This window comes from Macaca thibetana, chromosome 17, assembly GCF_024542745.1.
Source record: "Macaca thibetana thibetana isolate TM-01 chromosome 17, ASM2454274v1, whole genome shotgun sequence".
Taxonomy (NCBI): domain Eukaryota; kingdom Metazoa; phylum Chordata; class Mammalia; order Primates; family Cercopithecidae; genus Macaca; species Macaca thibetana.
Genome location: NC_065594.1, coordinates 21,606,741 through 21,628,100, shown reverse-complemented (window position 1 = coordinate 21,628,100; position 21,360 = coordinate 21,606,741). Strand labels below are relative to the sequence as shown.

At 42.5% G+C, this 21,360-nt stretch overlaps 2 protein-coding genes across 9 annotated transcripts in view; one reads left to right on the top strand and one right to left on the bottom strand.

The window, feature by feature from the left end:
- The window catches only part of DNAJC15 (DnaJ heat shock protein family (Hsp40) member C15), a 354,888-nt gene that overhangs the window by 122,459 nt on the left and 211,069 nt on the right, over positions 1-21,360 (bottom strand). The window lies entirely within an intron of this gene.
- EPSTI1 (epithelial stromal interaction 1) overlaps positions 5,217-21,360 on the top strand; it is a 225,984-nt gene continuing 209,840 nt past the window's right edge. For all 8 annotated transcript variants that reach the window (XR_007720730.1, XM_050766209.1, XM_050766208.1 and 5 more), the window contains exon 1: positions 5,217-5,818. Coding sequence is in view for 7 of the 8 variants with exons in the window: in XM_050766209.1 (XP_050622166.1) it covers positions 5,631-5,818 (188 nt within the window). In the remaining variant the exon portion in view is untranslated. The remainder of the gene's footprint in view (positions 5,819-21,360) is intronic.

Sequence of the window (21,360 nt, the reverse complement as noted above, 5' to 3'; positions counted from 1 at the left end):
TCTGGAGTAGCTGGGATTACAGGTGTGTACCACCGCACCCAGCTAATTTTTGTATTTTTAGTAGAGACCAGGTTTCACCATGTTGCTCAGTCAGGCTGGTCTCCAACTCCTGACCTCAAGTGATCTGCCTGCCTCGGCCTCCCAAAGTGCTGGGATTATAGGCATGAGCCACCACACCCGGCCTTAAAGTACCAGTTATTTTTACCCAACATCTGTTCCTTTTTCAAAGATGCCCCTTCTTAGGGAACTCCTAATTGTTCTGATGTTTTAACTCCAAGCCATCACTTTTGTGAGCTTCATAGTCCTTTGTAAATATCACCAGGTATGTAAGAAAACATGTGGTACAGTGGAAAGAGTAATGGCCACAAAGGCAGAAGACCTGAACTTGAGACCTGGCAAAGCCATTTAAAGAGTTTTGTGACCTCAGGCAATCATTGAAACTCTCTGAACTTTGGTTGCTTTATTTGTATGATGGAAATATTAATCATAATAACCCCACCTGTCCTATCTACCTTTTAGAAGCTTGTGAGGGCCATAAATTGCACCTTGATGCAATATAAATTGATGTTATAATTTTTGAGTTGTCAATGTAAGAGCTTTATATATTTTTTCTAATAATACTTAAATTTGTCCTCAAGGATTCTTAACTTCAGTTTCAGTGGCTTTTGGTTTTAAATTGCTAAAGCATTACAGAGCCAAATCTTTGGTGTTTTTTTTTTTTTTTTTTTTTTTGAGACGGAGTCTCTTTTTTGAGATGGAGTCTTGCTCTGTCGCCCGGGCTAGCATGCAGTGGCATGATCTCGGCTTACTGCAAGCTCCACCTCCCAGGTTCACGTCATTCTCCTGCCTCAGCCTTCCAAGTAGCTGGGATTACAGGCATGCACCACCACACCCTGCTAATTTGTATTTTTAGTAGAGACAGGGTTTCTCCATGTTGGTCAAGCTAGCCTCGAACTCCCAGCCTCAGGTGATCCTCCTGCCTTGGCCTCCCAAAGTGCTGGGATTACAGGCATGAGCCACCACACCTGGTGAGTGTGTTTTATCTTGAAATCCCTTTCAGAATAGAAATAAAGTGCTGGGATTACAGGAGTGAGCCACCACGCCCAGCCTAAAGTTTCTTTTTGATTTAATCTTCTCTCTTAAAGCTCATAGGGCTGGCTAAAATTGCTCATTGTATTTCTGAATTTCCATTCCCCAACAACGCCTCATTTTACATTTTTCTTTACACAATTTTTGGAATCCTTTTTCTTTTCACTCAGTTCTCCTCTTCCCCAACCAAAATGTCTTTTGCTCGGATTAAACTCATTTACTGGCCGGGCATGATGGCTCACGCCTGTGATCCTAACACTTCGGGAGGCTGAGGCGGGCGGATCACGAGCTCAGGAAATCGAGACCATCCTGGCTAACATGGTAAAACCCCATCTCTACTAAAAATACAAAAAAAAATTAGCACTTTGGGGAGGCCGTGACGGGGATCAGGTCAGAGGGAGGTCAGGAGATCGAGACCATCCTGGCTAACACGGTCCCAGCTACTAAAAAATACAAAAAACTAGCCGGGGGCGGCGGTGGCGGGGGAGGCTCGGGAGGGCAGGAGAATGGCGTGAACCCTGGAGGCAGCAGCTTGCAGAGTGAGACTGAGATGGGCGCAGTCCCCTATTTGGGACTAGGGCACTGAACCCTGGAGGCAGAGCTTGCAGTGAGCTGAGGCCACTAAAATAAAGTGAGACTCCCTCTCAAAAAAATCAAACAAACAAACAAATAAACTCATTTACCAAAGGAACGAATACATGATTATTCCCCAGAGGCAGTTTCATTTGGAAAGAAAAACTTCTTAATGAATCTCTAATTGGCCAAATTTCAGGTAATCTAACAATCCTAGATTTCAGGACTTTCTTTTTTTTTTTTTTTTTTTTTTTTTTTGAGACGGAGTCTCGCTCTGTCACCCAGGCTGGAGTGCAGTGGCCGGATCTCAGCTCACTGCAAGCTCCGCCTCCCGGGTTTACGCCATTCTCCTGCCTCAGCCTCCCGAGTAGCTGGGACTACAGGCGCCCGCCACCTCGCCCGGCTAGTTTTTTTTGTATTTTTTAGTAGAGACGGAGTTTCACCGTGTTAGCCGGGATGGTCTCTCGATCTCCTGACCTCGTGATCCGCCCGACTCGGCCTCCCAAAGTGCTGGGATTACAGGCTTGAGCCACCGCGCCCGGCCACTTTCTTATATCTCTTAAAACATATTCCTAGGTAATTGTCTAGTACGGGTGGTTTTTCAAACATTTAAAAGCCATTGAATTCTTGCTTCAAATAAAATTAGGCAGTAGCCGAGTGAGTAGAAGAGATAAAGGGCTAAAGTACTTGGCTAAATGGGGATGGGGGCCCAGGACCCTCCCCACTCACCTCTGCTTCTCTTCACCAGCCACCACTGTGGAACAACTCCAGTAAGAGGCCAGCCCATATTTGCACCCAAATGCACACACCTACGGGGAAAGAATGGATGATACACAAGTAGAGAGCCCATTCTTGGGCGTCCAAAAGGAGCCTGTAGATGTCTGTTGCCATAATAAATCACCTTCACATTTTTTAAAACACTTTGAGAATGTGGCAAAACAAGAAGTGAATGGAGTGAGAAATCTCAGGTTTAGAACTTTGGTGTGAGATGTGGTTATGTTCTGAAACAAATATGGTCAACTAAGTGTATTCTTGAGGCCAACCTGTCTATTATTAGCTCCTTTTGGAGAATTGGTTTTCCCCCAATGTGGGTTTTCCCTTCCTCAAACTTTAAATTTCATCCAACTACCAAAATAATTTTCTCCTTTGAAACAAGAGTTCCAGGGGTATTTTCCTAGTAAAGTACAATGTGGAAGATGGCCTCCAGAAAGACCATGCTGTTCCTCTTTTTGTTGATCTCTAGGTCTGTGTTTCTTACCCTGCAGGTACCTCACACCCAACAGCACCTAAACAGACTCTTAGAACTTCCCTCAAAGCTTGTCCCTCCTCTAGGTTATCCTATCCAGTCACAAAGTTAAAAGTCACCATAAAGACAGCAACCATTAAATTACTGGGGCTCTAAGTTAGGCATATCATGAAGATCAGGATTTTTCAATTTCAACAGTACTGACACTTGGGGCAGGATAACTCTTTGTCGCGTGGGCCTATTCTGTGCATTGTAGGATGTTTAGCAGCATCCCTGGCCTTTACACACTAGATGCTAGCAGCACCTACCCACTTTGAGGCTATACAATCAAAAATATCTCCAGGCATTGCCAGATGTCTGCTAGAGGAAAAATCAACTCCATTTGAGAACCACTGATGTGTATGATCTCTATTCCTCACAATACCCACATGGGGCAGAGGAGGAAACTGGACCTCTGAGGAATTAAGGGACTTGGCCTTGGTTGTGTGACCAGTATATGGCAGAGCTGGTCTTAAAGTACTATAAAAGCCATCTCCCCTTCTCTCTGCTGCCTTCCAGTACCCAATTCTCTCTTTCTTCTAGTTTTTATCTATGCTAATCTCTCATGTGACGTGCCTTTCATGTTTTATTTATTTGTTTTGTAGAGATGAGGTCTTACCATGCTGCCCAGGCTGACCTTAAACTCCTGGCCTCAGGTGATCCTCCTGCCTCAGTCTCCAGACGTGCTGGGATTACAGGCATGAGCAACTAACCCTGGCCCATGTGAAATGTCTTAATTTTGCTCCCTGCTTTCTGGATTGCCTTAGCTCAGATCTGTATTTCTTACCTAGCCATAACTAGGTTCTGAATTTATCTTCCCAATTTCAGTCTCTTCATCTTTCAATCTCCGTTTCACATTGTTAGAGCTAACTTTGTGAAACAGATATTATTAGTGTAACTGCCTTATTGAAAAACTTTCTGTGCCTTCCACATTGCCTACAACAGTGGTTCCCAAAGGATGATCCTGAGACTGGCATCATTGGTATTACCTGGCAATTTGTTAGAACTGCAAATCCTTGGGCCCCATCCCAGACCTGAATCAGAAACTATTTCTTTCTTTCTTTTTTTTTTTTTTTTTTTGAGACAGAGTCTGTCTCTGTCACCCAGGTAGAGGCGGGGTTTCACCATGTTGGCCAGGCTGGTCTTCAACTCCTGACCTCAGGTGATCCTCCTGCCTTGGCCTCCAAAAGTACTGGAATTACAGGAGTGAGCCACTGCACCTGGCCATAAATCTGTTTTAACACACCCTCCTCCAAGTGGTTCTGATGCTTACTTTGTGAAACTCTGGCCTAGTCTACAAAACCCCAATGTCTTAGGATGGCATAGAAACCCTGACTGCCTTTCCCACCATGTTCCTTGTCATTATTTTCTCCTCTCCCACCCTTGCCTACACTTCAATTTCATTCTTTCGTTCATTCAATTTCATAGCTATCAAACCTGCATTTGTCTGTTTGTTCTAAGCACCAATAATAAAAGCAAGACAGTCCAGCTCCTAAGTGCCTTGCTGACCTAGGGCTGGGGTGCTCCAGCCACATGACAAGCCCTGGAATTAAGTACACACCATGTCATTTTAAGTGACAAGCCTCTGCCGTAGCATCTTCTTCTTCCTGGTGAATTCCTATGTCTTTGGTGGCTCGTTCTCAAATGTCCCTGTTCCTGAATTACTCAGAGGGCTAATCCCTAGTTTCCCTGTGCCTCCACAGCTGCCTGTCATTTCATTTATCCCAAAGTGGCATTCCCATTTGTTTACCTGTCTACTAGGATACTCCTAGAATGCAGGTAATGTGAGGGAGGAGCCTTCACTCATCTTTGTGTAGATGGCATTGTGACCCTGGTGACCAACCCTGGCACACATCAGAACCATCTGGGAGCTTTTCAAAAATATGAATGCCAGAGCTCACCCCTGGACCTACAGAAACTGAGCCTTACAAATCCATATTTTAAAATGTCCCCACATCACCATTGCACACTGTTCTGCACAGAGCAGGTATTTTTTTTTTTTTTTTTTTAACAGTTCTCGAATGTCTAGTCAATTACTTAGCAAGGCTGCCCGGAGAATCACGTCTACCTTAGCTTACTTCTCCAGCTTTGTGGGGTTTGGTTTTCTTTTGATTTCAGTTTCCATTTCCTCTAACTTGAAAGTATGTGCCTTGGTAACAGCCACACCGCAGTCATTACTGATAAAAGGCGACATTTTGTTGAGATGATTTTAGTTATTGACCCAATCTCTGGTATTTTGAGGTTAATATGTTTTTTACAGTCTCAAATATCCAGCGCTCCTCAAATTAGAGTTGCCTGTCAAACAGTTTCTCAAGTATCTTTCAGGATTGTAGTCACTTTGCGGGCTAATCGCTCACCAGGTGTCCGTGGCTGAGCCCAGTTATTCTGATTAACCTCTAAGGTGATTGTGAGGCCTTAAACCCTCTCACCTGTAGCCGATCAAGCCAGCTCAAGTCAACATCCCGGGCTGTGAACCCGCGATAAGGTCGGAGGGGGCCTCAGTGGAGAATAGATGGGGAAGTTCTCTGGGGCGGGCGCAGTTTGCCGCTGATTCTGAGAAACCGAAACTCAGCTGTTAAAACCGCTGCCTCTGCACTTTGGAATCCCGTCCGGAGACTCGCTAAGCGTCCCAGCCGCATCCCTCCCGCAGCGACGGCGGCCCGGGACCCGCGGGCTGTGAACCATGTACACACGCAGCAGAGTGGTGAGCTCCGGGCTCGGCGCCTCCCCTGCCTCCCGCCCGACCCGGGACCCCCGGGGCCCTTACGGGCGGCACGGGGAGCTGGGCCCGCTGGAAGACCAGAGACAGGGTTTGCCGGCAGCCCCTGAGAGCCCTTCGCGGGAGAGCATCGTGCACGCTGGCCAGAGACAGTGAGTATTTTAACAACCTGGCTTCGGGGCGGGAGCCCGGGCCCCAAACATACAAGCACCTTCTTGGTCCTTGGAGTTTGAAGCTACAGGGGCCCAACAACAGGGATTTTGACCGAATGAAAGCTCATTTGCTTAAATGAAAGCATCCATGCCTTACCTTATAAATAGAGTTTGCTAGTTTGCAGTCCAAATAACCAGCCCGGTTCCTTCTAGGAACACTACTTTTCTGACTTTTGTGACTGGCTACGGGATTGAAAGATGTGGGTGTGTAGGAACTGCCTAGGCATCCAGTAAGATGTCATTTTCCAGGTATCTCCAGAGCTCATACTCCAACCAGTATGGAAATAATTTTTCCTTTACTGTTTTTTAAAAACTTGGTGCCCGACCAGGCGCGTTGGCTCAAGCCTGTAATCCCAGCACTTTGCGGGGCCAAGGCAAGCAGATCACCTGAGGTCAGGAGTTTGAAACCAGCCTGGCCAACATGGTGAAACCCTGTCTTTACTAAAGATAAAATAATAAACTGGGTGTGATGGCACGCGCCTGTAGTCCTGGCTACTTGGGAGGCTAAGGTAGGAGAATCGCTTGAACCAGGGAGACGGAGGTTGCAGTGAGCCGAAATCTCACCGTTGCACTCCAGCCTGGGCAAGAGAGCGAGACTCTGTCTCAACACAAAACAAAACAAAAAAACAAAACTTGGTGCCCTAAATGGAATTACTATATCAGACACTAACAGGTAAGGGTCAACAAGAAATGTGATATGGGGTAGAAGATTCAAATTCTGCCTCTAGGTAGGGGCAAGCCTGTGTCCCAGCAAGACTCCCAGATAAACTAACCTCTTACAACCAGAGGAGTGGAGCTGAGTGAGTGAGGTGAGTGACCGTAGTAACTCTTGTCCCTGATGTTGATACGTGCTCTATGCAAGAACAGATAGGTAGCATTTATTCCTGGTCTTTGGTTCAGGGACTGCAGTGAGTATCCGGGAAACATTTATTATGCAAGTGTCATAAACCTCTCTTTCCAGCCAAAGGAATGAACTTCTTTAACTCAGCAGTATGGTTTATCACAACATCACTGCCTTTGAAGTGCTGCCTCTGTGAATTGGAACTGTCCAAATGGTTTTATTTTTAGTGTCTCCTTTTTCATCGACTTCTAGTCCTATGAAAGACAAACCCTGGTTGCTAAGAAACAGTATGTAACCTTACGGCCGATAAACAGTAGATTTTCTTTCATCCCTTAGCTTTTGAAAGTACCAGGCCTTTAATATTATTCAGCTTAGGTTTACCCTTAGATGGGTAAACCCATCTAAGCACGGTGGCACATACCTGTGTCCCAGCTACTCGAGAGGCTGAGGCAGGAGGATAGCTTGAGCTCAGGAGCTCCAAGACTACAGTGAGCTGTGATTGTACCACTGTACTCAAGTCTGGGCTGTTAACAGAGTGAGACCCTGTCTCAAATAAATAAACCACCTACTTGCATAGAAACAAAGTATACTAGTAAAAATCTATGGCTATCAATATATTAAATGATTCTGAGTACCTCTGATAGACCCTAGATGGGGTGGATAATCTGGAAATCAATTAGAGATTGTTGCATTTCTTTCCTCCTCAGAATAATTGGTGTCTTGCCACGATAGAAGCAGCCCATTACTTTCAAGTAACCCGCATATCTACAAGCTATAGTACTTAACAGTAACAAAGGTCATAGACATATGGTCTCATGTCCGTGAATAGTTAATGATGAACATGATTTGCTTTACTTTTTTCTGTTAAAAAGCATTTATTTAGATATAACCATTTATTTTCAAGCTCATATCATCACATAAGTGTTAACTGTTGCATCTATTTTCTTATTTGGTTGTAATTACCCCAGAATCTTGCTAGACCAGACTGCTCAGAAATAGGCAGTTTTCGGATGGGTTATCCAGGCCTTAATACCCTGAAGACCTCATTGCACACTGTTTTGCAATTCCTAAAAAGATTTTCAAATAAACCATTAAAAAATACCAGGAAGTGTTTAGTTATCTCTCACTGAGTCTTCCTTTTTTTTTTTTTTCCCCACATAAACCAGTTGCAGTAAGTACAGAATTATATATTCCCTTTTAGGGGTTTGATGTCTGAGATCCTGTTGGGACAACTTTGAATTTTTGTTGCATCTCCATTAGTTACTTAGATTCACTTTCTCACTTGTTTCCTTTAATGGAGTTGGAAAACCAAGGAAAATGATTGGCACATATCTCAGTAGAATTAGCTTCCCACCCCCTGCCCCAAAATAAAGAAGTCTTTATTTATTTTGGGGATAAAAAATTAGAAACACTTTCTGATTTAAAACAATAAAGAGGCGGCCGGGCGCGGTGGCTCAAGCCTGTAATCCCAGCACTTTGGGAGGCCGAGACGGGCGGATCACGAGGTCAGGAGATCGAGACCATCCTGGCTAACATGGTGAAACCCCATCTCTACTAAAAAATACAAAAAACTAGCCGGGCGAGGTGGCGGGCGCCTGTAGTCCCAGCTACTCGGGAGGCTGAGGCAGGAGAATGGCGTAAACCCGGGAGGCGGAGCTTGCAGTGAGCCGAGGTCGCGCCACTGCACTCCAGCCTGGGTGACAGAGCCAGACTCCGTCTCAAAAAAAAAAAAAAAAAAAAAAAAAAAAAAAAAAAAATAGGCTGGGCGTGGTGGCTCACGCCTGTAATCCCAGCATTTTGGGGGCTGAGGCGGGCAGATCACGAGGTCAGGAGATTGAGACCATCCTGGCTAACACGTTGAAACCCCGTCTCTTCTAAAAATACAAACAATTAGCCGGGTGTGGTGGTGGGCGCCTGTAGTCCCAGCTACTTGAGAGGCTGAGACAGGAGAATGGCGTGAACCCAGGAGGCGGAGCTTGCAGTGAGCCAAGATTGTGCCACTGCACTCCAGCCTGGGCAACAGAGCAAGACTCTGTCTCAAAAACAAAACAAAACAACAAAAAAAAAGAGGATAGAGTTAAGTGCTTTAATAGTACAGCTTCATTTGTCTACTCATAATGTGAATTTATTTATATGGTAGAAGATTTGTCTTGTTTTGTGTGCATCCTTCCATTAATTTCCTCCTGCAGCCCCAGTGTGGGGATTAGGAATATGGGCTCTGATGCCAGGTACACCTGGGTTCAGTTCTGATTATGCCATCACTTGCTCTTTGAACAAAATCCTTAGCTACTTTATGCCTCAGTTTCCTCATTACTTAATATGAGACAATAACAACTTCAAAGGGTTTTAATTTTTCCATATATATATGTGTAAAGCGTAACTTTATGCCTGGTAAAGTACTATGCTGTTACCCTTAAGTTGAGTGTTTGTGCCTTGTTAAAAACACACACAAGAAAACACTGGTTTAAAACACCTACTTGTGGTCGGGTGCAGGGGTTTGTGCCTGTCACCTCAGCACTTTGGGAAGCCAATGTGGGAGGACTGCTTTAGTCCAGGAGTAACATAGGGAGGCCCTTGTCTCCCCAAAAAAAAAAAAAAAAAATGAATTTTTTTTGAGCACGGTGGCACATACCTGTGTCCCAGCTACTCGAGAGGCTGAGGCAGGAGGATAGCTTGAGCTCAGGAGCTCCAAGACTACAGTGAGCTGTGATTGTACCACTGTACTCAAGTCTGGGCTGTTAACAGAGTGAGACCCTGTCTCAAATAAATAAACCACCTACTTGCATAGAAACAAAGTATACTAGTAAAAATCTATGGCTATCAATATATTAAATGATTCTGAGTACCTCTGATAGACTCTCAGACAAGATTGAGTTCTTGATGGAATTTGGATTTAAGTTATTACAAGTATTTACTAATTCATACTGGCTTTCTCAATTAGTTTACGTGGTGATTTTTATCTTGTCCTTAAATATCAAAGCTATCTACACAAATTAAAAGAGAAAAAAGCTTACACAAACTTCTAATCCAAAGTAAACCTTTATCCTTCCTTTTAATGTTCTGCTTGTTTGTAAATATTTTACATTATTTATATCACCTCTAGATAAATATAAGACAAAGACATGCATTTACCTAGTTTGTATCCAATTCTGGGAAATGGGGTCTTGCCTGTGCTAGTAATACAGGGTTGAGTTCACATTCTTGTACTTGTCTAACCATACCTGGTCCTTTAGCTTGATGCTGTTTGAGGAAAATAAAAAGATATTTTGAAAACGAACCTATAATATGGAATTTTATTTTACAGTTAACTTGAGCTGAATTTGTATGTAAATTATGTTAATCTTAACATTTTTGTGGCCTACTTCGTATTAGTATTGTAGAGATTTCAACATGAGCAATGATAACCATAGCACTTATACAGTGCCTAGTATGTAGAAGCACACTATGTATATGGACTCTCAATCCTCATAACCACCATGGAATGAGAGGACCTCTAGCTTAAAAGAACTAATTAAAAACTAGGAACAAATAACTATTCAACAAAAAATAAGCCCTTATGAAGCTTACTGTCTAATTGATGGGACAGACATTTATTAAAATGTGAATAAATATGTATACTATAAAGCAGGGGTATCCAATCTTTTGGCTTCCTGGGGCCACATTGGAAGAATTGTCTCGGGCCCCACAGAAAATACACCAACACTGATGATAGTGGATGAGCTTAAAAAAAATCGCAAAAGAAAAACTCCATGTTTTAAGAAAGTTTATGAACTTGTGTTGGGCCACATTCAAAGCCGTCCTAAGTCGCCTGGGCTTACATGCACCTTGTGGGCCCTGGGCTGGACAAGCTTGTAAGGAAAGCCAGGGTCTGAGCTGGTCTTGGGAGCAGGAAGATCTTTCCTCAGACGTGACATTTGAGCTTTGGTCTACAGGATCATTAGGAGTTGCGTGTTGTTTTTTTTTCCTGACACCAAATATGTCATTCTAACACCAACTAACTCTGACCCCAACTAGGTGTCCCACAGTTCAGTTCTAACACTAACTACTCAGAGTTAGTGTGGACCCCACAAATTAAGGGCTCAGTCCTGCAAAACTGCCCCCCAGACAGACTTCAGACACTAGCTGCAAATGGGGTCTCCAGGCTACCTGTATGTCTCCCCACCAGACTACAAAGTTGGGGGTTCCCATGCATCTCCCCTTCCCCAGTTTTGATAATTCACTAGAGTGACTCACAAAACTCGCAGAAATTACTATATTTATGATTATAGGTTTATCATAAAGGATACAACTCAGTCAAGTGGAAGAGATGCGTAAGGCATCCCTTGGGGGAATGAAGGGGTAGGTGGTGGGGTGTGAAGAGTTTCCATACTCTAGGTGGGTGCGTTGATGTGTTCGTCAACCTGGAAGACCCCCAAACCTTATAGTTCAAGAACTGTTATTGAGGCTTTATTACCTAGGCATAATTGAATAAGTCCAGTGGCCATTGGTGATGAAATCTCCAGCCCCCTCCTCTCCCCAGAAATGGAGATGGGGCTGAAAGTTTTAACCCTCCAATCTCATAGTTGGTTTTTCTAGCTACCAGTCTTGGTTCTTAAGCTAGCTGTCTAGGGACCTCACCAACAGTCATTAGCATACAGTAGACACTTAGCACTCTGGGAATCCCAAGGGTTTTGGGAACTCTGTCCCAGGAACCAGGGACCATGACCAAATATTTATTTTGTATTATATCACAGGAGTTTAAGTGGCCTCTGAACAGCCAGAGAAACTTGTTGTTCAGATTGTCTTCAGAAGAACTTACAGTGGGGAGCATAGTCAGCTGATGGCCCCAGCTGCCACCCTTTTGGATCCATTACACCTTGCCTGTGAGTGCTGGCTTGTGCCGCACCCATCCCAGCCAATGACTGAGCATTCCAGGGTGCCAGTGCTGTTGCAGAATTGCTAGGCTTATATGCCGTCTGTGCAGCAACAGACCCATATACTGACAATGGCACTTGCAGCAGAGGAAGAGTTTAATCATTGTGACGTTCTCAGTGAAGAAACAGGAGGAATTCTCAAGCCTCAAATATGTTTCTTCCATGGGTACTGGGCAAGGGTTTTTAAGGGGATTCATGGAGAGTGAGGGGCTAGAAAATCTGGGGTTATCCGTTGGACAACTCAAAGCTGGGCTAGTGAGCAGCAACCGGCTACAAGGAAGTAGACCAAGGGGCAAGCTGGCTTAATGATTGCTGCTGCAAGCCCGGTTGCATTTTATTGTTTTATTTTTCTCTTGCTCAATTTTGTACAATTTTCTTGGGATGGTTTTAGTGCTAGCCTATTCCTGGCCCACGTGGGACTCCTCTATTAGGCAACTTTTGCTGGAAGACTCCCCATATTCCTGTCCAAGATTTTCTCAGAACTGTATAACACTCTGAGGATCTTGCTACTCAATCCTCTTTCCTTCCGTTCTTTCATAGAATGAAAGTTGTCAGACTCAAAATGAGGTCACTTGTGTCAAACATGTGGAGCTGGGGCCATGAAGGGAGGATTCTCACGCACATATGCCTGATAACAAGAACTCTCACAAAAGGCTCTGCAAAAACTATAACTTTGCACAAAAGCTACAACCTTAAAAAATACTTCTGCAAGGACATCTGCCTAGCAACTGTCTGTCCAACCTTGGATTGATTCTACCCTTGTTGATTCTTGTAGCCAAGGCTATTTGTCTCAAACAACTTATATCACCCTCCTCACTTTTCCTTTAAAAACCCTGGTCTTCCTTTGCCTTGCTGAATATACCCACTGTATTCCTATGGCAATGCTCAATCCAGAATAAATATAATTTTCTTTAGGAGAGCCTCTCTCGTTGTCTTTTATTTAGGTTTTGGCAATAGGAATCAGACCCGGTCTTGTTCTCAAGGCTTTCCGGCCGGGCGCGGTGGCTCAAGCCTGTAATCCCAGCACTTTGGGAGGCCGAGATGGGCGGATCACGAGGTCAGGAGATCGAGACCATCCTGGCGAACACGGTGAAACCCCGTCTCTACTAAAAAATACAAAAAACTAGCCGGGCGAGGTGGCGGGCGCCTCTAGTCCCAGCTACTTGGGAGGCTGAGGCAGGAGAATGGCGTAAACCTGGGAGGCGGAGCTTGCAAGCTTGCAGTGAGCTGAGATCCGGCCACTGCACTCCAGCCTGGGCGACAGAGCGAGACTCCGTCTCAAAAAAAAAAAAAAAAAAAAAAAAAAAAAAGGCTTTCCTTGCCTACCCCTGCTCCCCCTTTCATCCTTCACAAGCATTCCCCCTTATCCATCTCTTGCATGTCTAACTCTGTCTTGGTGTCAGCTTCTGAAGGACTCAAACTAATACAGTCTCTAAAACACCCTACTGCAACCTCAACACTTAGACATCTTATTTATGTCTGTTGATGGCATGCTATCTATGCAGATTGGAGAAACCCATTCTTTTTCTCATTTCTTCCTGTAGGGCCCAGAAAACACATTTCCTAATTTCCTTGATCCAATCTCAATGCATCCCACCGGTTTGTTATGCTCGAGGGAAGGAAATAATCTTTGCAATCCTTCTCTTCATCCCCAAACTCTCAAGGGAGATAAAAGGAGAATCAATGATGGTTTGGTAAGAGCAGTTCATCATGGCCAGTCCTGATTTTTCTCTTTTCTCCTTAAAAAGCATTGTTAAATTTTGTAAAGTATTCTGTAATTATAACATGGAATACAAGGTGGGATATACAATAATAAAGTCACTAAGTTATAGTGTTAAATTTTTATAAATATCACTCTTTAGTGTCTATTTTCTGAAATCCTGAAGTATGGTTTCTTATGTCTAAGACAGAACTTAAGTCATTTTGTCTCACATTATTTGCATCTGAATAAGCCACATACAATATTCTGAAATTAAGTGCAAGTTTTTACAAACTTATTAGAGCATATTAGAACTGTTTTCACTATTGCTTCTTCACTGCAATGTCCATGTTTTCAATTTCCTTCTCTATATGATTATGAGAAAATAAAATTATAAAACTCTGCTTATAGATGCTAAGTGGCTTGAATGCATCAGGCTAGTGTTCTTCCCTGGAAATAGAGAATTGAATAATGCTGGAGTTCCTTTTAATGTTATGAAATAATAGTACACTGGAAGAGAGTATCTGTGATTGATTGTAATGAGCAATCTTCTTGATGGCTCAATATAGATGGTTATTCATTAGGGGATTATCTAAGTCAATCTTTAGCATGCAGAAAGTTTATAAAGCAACAGATAGTATTTAACTCTTCCTAATGACATGTCTCAATGAGCTGGGTAGATGTCTCAATGATTACCAGATACTAATACTAATACTATTTGACTTATTTTTGAAATGAGAAACGTAATGAAGCATTGGAATCCTGTTGTAGCATGAAGTAAATTAGTTATGACCTGGAATAATTAAACTGGGTACTCCTGAGAGACAAACCAAAATAACATTTAGTAGCTCGTGTGTTTTCAATGATTAACCATGTGCTAGACCTTGTGTTAAGTATGTCAGGTACATTATTGAATAGTTTCTTCACGATAAGCCATTTGCTACCTTAAAGATGAGGAAACTGAGTCTTGAAAATAAAATGATTTTCCAAGATCTCATGGCTTTTTGAGTGACAGAACCAGTATTCAAACCTACGTCTATCTACCAAATTCTGGATCTTGAATATGATGTATAGAGGGAGGATAGATAGAAGGAGTGATAGTGCAGCTAGCTAAGGTCCTATCATCATTTTTTTTTTCCCCCCCTGAGATGGAGTCTTGCTCTGTCACCCAGGCTGGAGTACAATGGTGCGGTCTCAGCTCACTGAAAACTCTGCCTCCTGGGTTCAGGCGATTCTCCTGCCTCAGCCTCCTGAGTAGCTGGGATTACAGGTGCCCACCACTGTGCCTGGTTAATTTTTGTATTTTTAGTAGAGACAGGGTTTCACCATGTAGGCCAGGCAGGTCTTGAACTGCTGACCTCGTGATCCACCTGCCTTGGCCTCCTAAAGTGCTGAGATTACATGCATGAGCCACTGCGCCCAGCCCTATCATTGTTTTATATTGACATTAAGAAAAGAGAAGTTCTATAGGCTAAAGGGAGTGGAATATGGAAGCAGTAATGTGACATTTACAGTTGCAGAGAGGGGAAGATTTCTTTCCTTACCTAGCCCTAGGTTCATGGCTGATATCCCTATAAAAAAAGATAGATTAACAAGAGAAAAGCATACCCATTCCTTTAACATAAGTTTTACAGGACATAGGAGCTTCCAAAAATGAAGATTCAAAGAACCAGGGAAAACGGTGTCTTTTTATGCTTAGGTTTGATGAAGAGTGGATAGTGTATAGAAGTATGATTGGTGAAAAAGGTGTATGGTCTAATGACATAAACTGGGGAAGCTTAGCAAGGCCTGTTTGTTCAAATTCTCTGTGTCTCTATGTCTCCATTCCTTTCCTATGGGTTTAGGGAGGAGGGAGGATCCCTCTGAAACGAGGATCTTATGGCCTACCTTAGAGGAAGGTCAGAGAAATTTTTTTTTTTTTTTTGAGATGGAGTCTTGCTCATCGCCCAGGCTGGAGTGCTGTGGCTCGAGCTGGGCTCACTGCAAGCTCCGCCTCCCGGGTTCCCGCCATTCTCCTGCCTCAGCCTCTTGAGTAGCTGGGACTACAGGCGCCCGCCACCACGCCCGGCTAATTTTTTGTATTTTTAGTAGAGACGGGTTTCACCGTGTTAGCCAGGATGGTCTGGATCTCCTGACCTCGTGATCCGCCCACCTCGGCCTCCCAAAGTGCTGGGATTACAGGCTTGAGCCACCGCGCCCGGCCGGTCAGAGAAATTTTTTGTGGCTTGCTTCAGGGAGAAAGATGGGAGAAGGTCAGAGAGGACTTCCTGCTTTTGCTGTTTTCTCAAATGCCAAGGTCCGTATTTTGGGATAACATGTCGTGAACCCCACCATAGTTTTAAAATGATTTGAATAGAGAAGTAGTTTGCAGGAGAAAAGTTTCTCTGGGGATTCCCTTTGTTCTGCTGCTTTTCACAAATGACAGGTGAGCTTGGTAGCCTGGTGTCAGTGTTACTGGCAAGGGGTCCTGATCCGGACCCCAAGAGAAGGTTCTTGGAGGTCACACAAGAAAGAATTCAGGGCAAGTCTATAGAGCAAAGTGAAAGCAAGTTTATTAAGAAAGTAAAGGAATAAAGAACGACTACTCCATAGGCAGAGCAGCCCCGAGGCCTGCTGGTTGCCCATTTTTATGGTTATTTCTTAATTTTATGCTAAACAAGTGGTGGGTTATTCATGCTTCCCCTCTTTAGACCATCTAGGGTAACTTCCTGATGTTGCCATGGCATTTGTAAACTGTCATGATGCTGGTGGGAGTGTAGCATTGAGGAAAACCAGAGGTCACTCTCGTTGCTGTCTTGGTTTTGGTGGGTTTTAGCTGGCTTTACTGAAACCTGTCTTATCAGCAAGGTCTTTATGACCTGTATCTTGTGCCAACCTCCTATCTCATCCTGTGACTTAGAATGCCTTAACTGTCTGGGAATGCAGTCCAGTAGGTTTTAGCCTTATTTTACCCAGCCCCTATTCAAGATGGAGTCTCTCTGGCTCAAACATCTCTGACATTAGAGCAGTTATCTCACTCTCACTGTGCAACCTCAACAACACAGTAACTTCCAGTGACTTTTTTTTCAGACTTCTGATCATAGCCTACAGTGAGCAATTCATTTGACATCATGACCTAGTACATGACTGAGTATATATTAGCGTATATATAACTAAAATTACACGAAACAATTCTCACCTTTATTATATGTGATGTCCTCTGACTGTTTCTATTCTTGTGCATTAAAAATAAATCCATTGAATTGATTTCATAACCCATTAGAGGGTTACCTCCTACAGTTTGAAAAGCACAGTTCTATGCATGACAGAAGAGAGAGAGTGGATGAAAATAAAAAATAATTTTGGTTTGATTAGATCAAATTTACATTCCTGTTTGTGCAGGAGGGTAGAAATTATGGTCCTGTATAGAAGGAATTTCCAACTTTTCTGCACTGGATTCCATTCCTCAGTATGGTATGCATTTGTGGTCTGCCAAGGCTTGGGGAGCAATCATTTTTGTTCAAATACAATATCAAAAATGAATGGGAATTGCTCAAAAAGTCTTTGACAGCTGGAACAGTGAAACAATAAATCAACAGGATGATGAAAGCTTGAAAACACATAATACCTATAATAATCAGTAGAACCATAGCAGAAATGAGAAAAAAAGAAACTTAGTTCAATTACACAGTAAGGTTACTTACTTCAAAGTCAGTAGAGTGCTGTAAGGTTATACATATTAAGGTTAATTGCGTCTATTCAGAATGTATTTGAATCTGAAACAAAAGCTTAAGAGGAAAGAAAATAATCAAAGGGAAATGACTGCATTTGAAGGGTCTATTCTATATCAGAGAATCGGCTGATGATGGCTCCTTTGTTCTGTAATGTTTGTAATTCCCTGGCCCCCACCCCCTGCAAATATGAAGACTTAAAAGGAAATCCGTTAAAGTCCTGTAGAAAAACTGAAGACATTTACCATCATTAAAACTCAAGGGCTAGCATTGCCCAGTGTTTGTTTTACTATGGTACTAGTGAGAGCAGAAACCTATGCTACCTAATCTTGTAAGAAAAGCTGAGCCCCTGCTTTAAGAAATTTTTTTTTCTTTTTGTGACTGGCTGGAATGATTTTATTTTATTTTATTATTATTATTATTATTATACTTTAAGTTCTAGGGTACATGTGCATAACATGCAGGTTTGTTACATATGTATACTTGTGCCATGTTGGTGTGCTGCACCCATCAACTCGTCAGCACCCATCAACTTGTCATTTACATCAGGTATAACTCCCAATGCAACCCCTCCCCACCCCCCCAAGAAATTTTTATATTAAATATTTCTCTATTAAAAATCTTTGGAATATGTTTCTCTGATTATAAAAGTAAAGTCATATCTGCTTGTTATAAAAACTCAAGCATTTCAAAAATAATACAGAATGTGAAAGTCCCCTGCGATTCCGACCCTTAGAAATAAACTTTTCAAAGAGTTTAGTGTAAAGAAATCTCTAAAGTACAGGTTGCACTCTATGACTCTTTATTTCAAGTGGAAAACCTTAGGGCCATGATGCCTAATATGGTTTGGCTGTGTCCCCACCCAAATCTCACCTTGAATTGTAGTTCCCATAATTGCCATGTATCATGAGAGGGACCCGTGGGAGGTAATTGAATTATGGGGGCTGTTTTTCCTGTGCTGTTCTCTTAAGTGAGTAAGATTCATGAGACCTGATGCTTTTATTTATTTTATTTTATTTTATTTTTTTTTTTTGAGACGGAGTCTCACGCTGTTGCCCAGGCTGGAGTGCAGTGGCGCGATCTCGGCTCACTGCAAGCTCCGCCTCCCGGGTTCCCGCCATTCTCCTGCCTCAGCCTCCTGAGTAGCTGGGACAACAGGTGCCCGCCACCGCGCCCGGCTAATTTTTTTTTTTTGTATTTTTAGTAGAGACGGGGTTTCACTGTGGTCTCGATCTCCTGACCTTGTGATCCGCCCGCCTCGGCCTCCCAAAGTGCTGGGATTACAGGCTTGAGCCACCGCGCCCGGCCGACCTGATGCTTTTATAAAGGGCAGTTCCTCTGCACGTGCTCTCTTGCCTGCCACCATGTAAGACCTGCCTTTGCTTCTCCTTTGCCTTCCACCATGATTGTGAGGCCTCCCCAGCCATGTGGAACTGTGAGTCCATTAAACCTCTTTTTCTTTATAAATCACCCAGTCTCAGGTATGTCTTTATTAGCAGCATGAGAATGGACTAATACAATGCCCTTTGATTTCTATTGCCAGTAGAAGGTGACAGATACTCTTTTTCTAATCTTTGTTTTAAACTGTGATTGCACTCCATCATATAGACAGATACTGTTTTTCACATTGGCTTATTATTTAGTTGCACAAGGAAACAACCTTTGTTCTCACAGTGGCATCTTGGATAACATGTCCTATCTAGTACTGTTTCTAAAAATGTGTAACCTAATCTAATCATGAGGAAATAATAATCTTACATCCAAATTGTGAAGCATTCTATAAGAAAAGTTACCCGAACTCTTCAAATATGTCAGTCATGAAAGAAAGAAAGAAAGAAAAAAGTCAATGAAATTGTCTGATCTTATAGGAGTCTACAAACACATAGAGTCTACAAACACATGTCAAACAAAATGTGTAATCCATAACTGGATCTAGGGGGAGGTAAAGGTAGGGAAGAATATTAAAATGGAAACAATTTGGAAATGTGAATATAGACTATTAGGCAATATTAATGTTAAATTTCTTGGGTGTGATAATGATATTATGTTTAAGTAGGAGACTGCTTTTGTTTTTAGGCGATACATGCTAAAATATTTAGGGATGATATGTTATGACCCTGCAGCTTATTTTCATGTGATTAAAAGAGAAAAAGTAAATGTGGGAAAACATTTAACAATTGGTAAATATAAGTAAATAGTATATGGGTATTCATTTTAATAATATTTACTTGTTAGGGTTAAAATTTCTTAAGACATTGGGGGAAATATAATAATTTTAGGTGATATTCTAAAACTTATTGTGCCTCTTGTTATTTTTTTCCTTTTCTCTTTTGGAACCTGGAGAATGTAAAAGAGCTTTTCTTATGAAGCTGTGTGCTTAAAATTTGTGCCGTTTTCTGCAGGTACATTATTCTTTAATAAATAATTTAATGAAAAAAGCCTGGGCTCAGAATCATGCTACCATTTACAGGGGAAAAAATTTGTACTAATTTTTAAGATGTATTATTTATAAATACTACTTTGTTTCATGCCGTGGTCCTTAGTATTCAAAGGAAAGAATCAGGAACCAGGATACAGTTGTTAAAAGGGAAGAGCCAGAAACAGGGATATAAAGAAAGAAACTTAATGATATATATTTATGAAAGAAGATGCAGCAAAGGGAATCAGTCACAGCATGAGGAAAGGAGACGTCCTAGTGATTCAGGGCTAAGTTTTATTACATAAAAAATAGATGTCATATATGTTATATATAGTTATTATAATTACATACAAAGCAATAGATGTCTCCTTAGGTATCTTAAGTAAGTACCTATGTCTTTGTTTATTTCTCTCCCATAAAATAAGTCTGAAGGTAGGTAGTCTAGGGCTGATCTAATACAAATAATGGGAAACTATAATAGAATATTTGTTATTTTCTGGCATTGTTCTAAGCACTGTGAAATGAAAAGAAACCTTGGGGTCCCCAAATCCCTAAGCTAAAGGGAAAAGTCAAGCTGGGAACTGCTCAGGGCAAACCTGCCTTGCATTCTATTCAGTCAGTCCTCTGCTCACTGAGATAAATGTGTATCTGATTGCCTCCTTTGGAGAGGCTAATCAGAAACTCAAAAGAATGCAACTGTTTGTCTCTTATCTGTTATGACCTGGAAGCCCCCTCCCTGCTATGAGTTGTCCCACGTTTGCTTCCAGTTGTCCTGCCTTTCTGGACCAAACCAATGTTCATCTACATATGTTCTTTGATGTTTCATGTCTTCCTAAAATGTCTAAAACCAAACTGACCACCTTGGGCACATGGCATCAGGACTTCCTGAAGCTGTGTCCATGGGTGCGTCCTCAACCTTGGCAAAATAAAGTTTCTTTTCTTTTTTTTTTTTTTTTTTTGAGATTGAGTCTTCTTGCTCTGTCGCCCAGGCTGGAGTGCAGTGGAGCGATCTCAGCTCACTTCAAGCTCCGCCTCCTGGGTTCACACCATTCTCCTGCCTCAGCCTCCTGAGTAGCTGGGACTACAGGCGCCTGTCACCACGCCCGGCTAATTTTTTTTTGTATTTTTAGTAGAGACTGAGTTTCACCGTGTTAGCCAGGATGGTCTCGATCTCCTGACCTCGTGATCCACCCGCCTTGGCCTCTCAAAGTGCTGGGATTACAGGCGTGAGCCACCGCACCCGAACTTTAAACTTTCTAAATTGACTGAGGCCTGCCTCAGATATTCGGGGTTCACAGCACTTTATATCCTATGAAGTGGTTAGGTATTACGATTTTACAGGTGAAAAAAATAGAAAAACTAAATAATTTGCTCTAAGTTGTACAGATAGGAAATAACAGAATTAGGGTTTGAAGTTGAGCGGTACAGCAATAGATTACCAGTGATGTGGTGTTTTCGTGGTCACAGAGCCCCAGACTGCTTCTGTCTTTCTGCTCTGCCATTCCTGATCATGTCTTCCATATGCCGGTGCCTCATGGACTGCTTGAGCACCAGCCACCACTTCAGCCTTCTGGGAAGAAGGAAAGTAACAAAACAGCTTTTTCTATTGTCTATCACTATGTAAAGGAGCCTTTCTAGAAATCCCTCTCAATGGCTTCCACTTACATCTCAATTTCTCAAACTTCATCACATAATTATACCTAACTACACAAAAGGTTGGTGGCTGTAGTCTTTCAATTGGGTACATTGTCTGTGTGAATAATACAGAAGTGCTGTTAGTAAGGAGGAAGGGAGAGTGAATGTTGGGTAGGGCCTACAGCTCTTTTGGTTTAAGAATAAAGGGAGTCAAACATAGGAGTGGAAATTAATCATGTGATTATGTTGTCTCTGAGATTTTTGA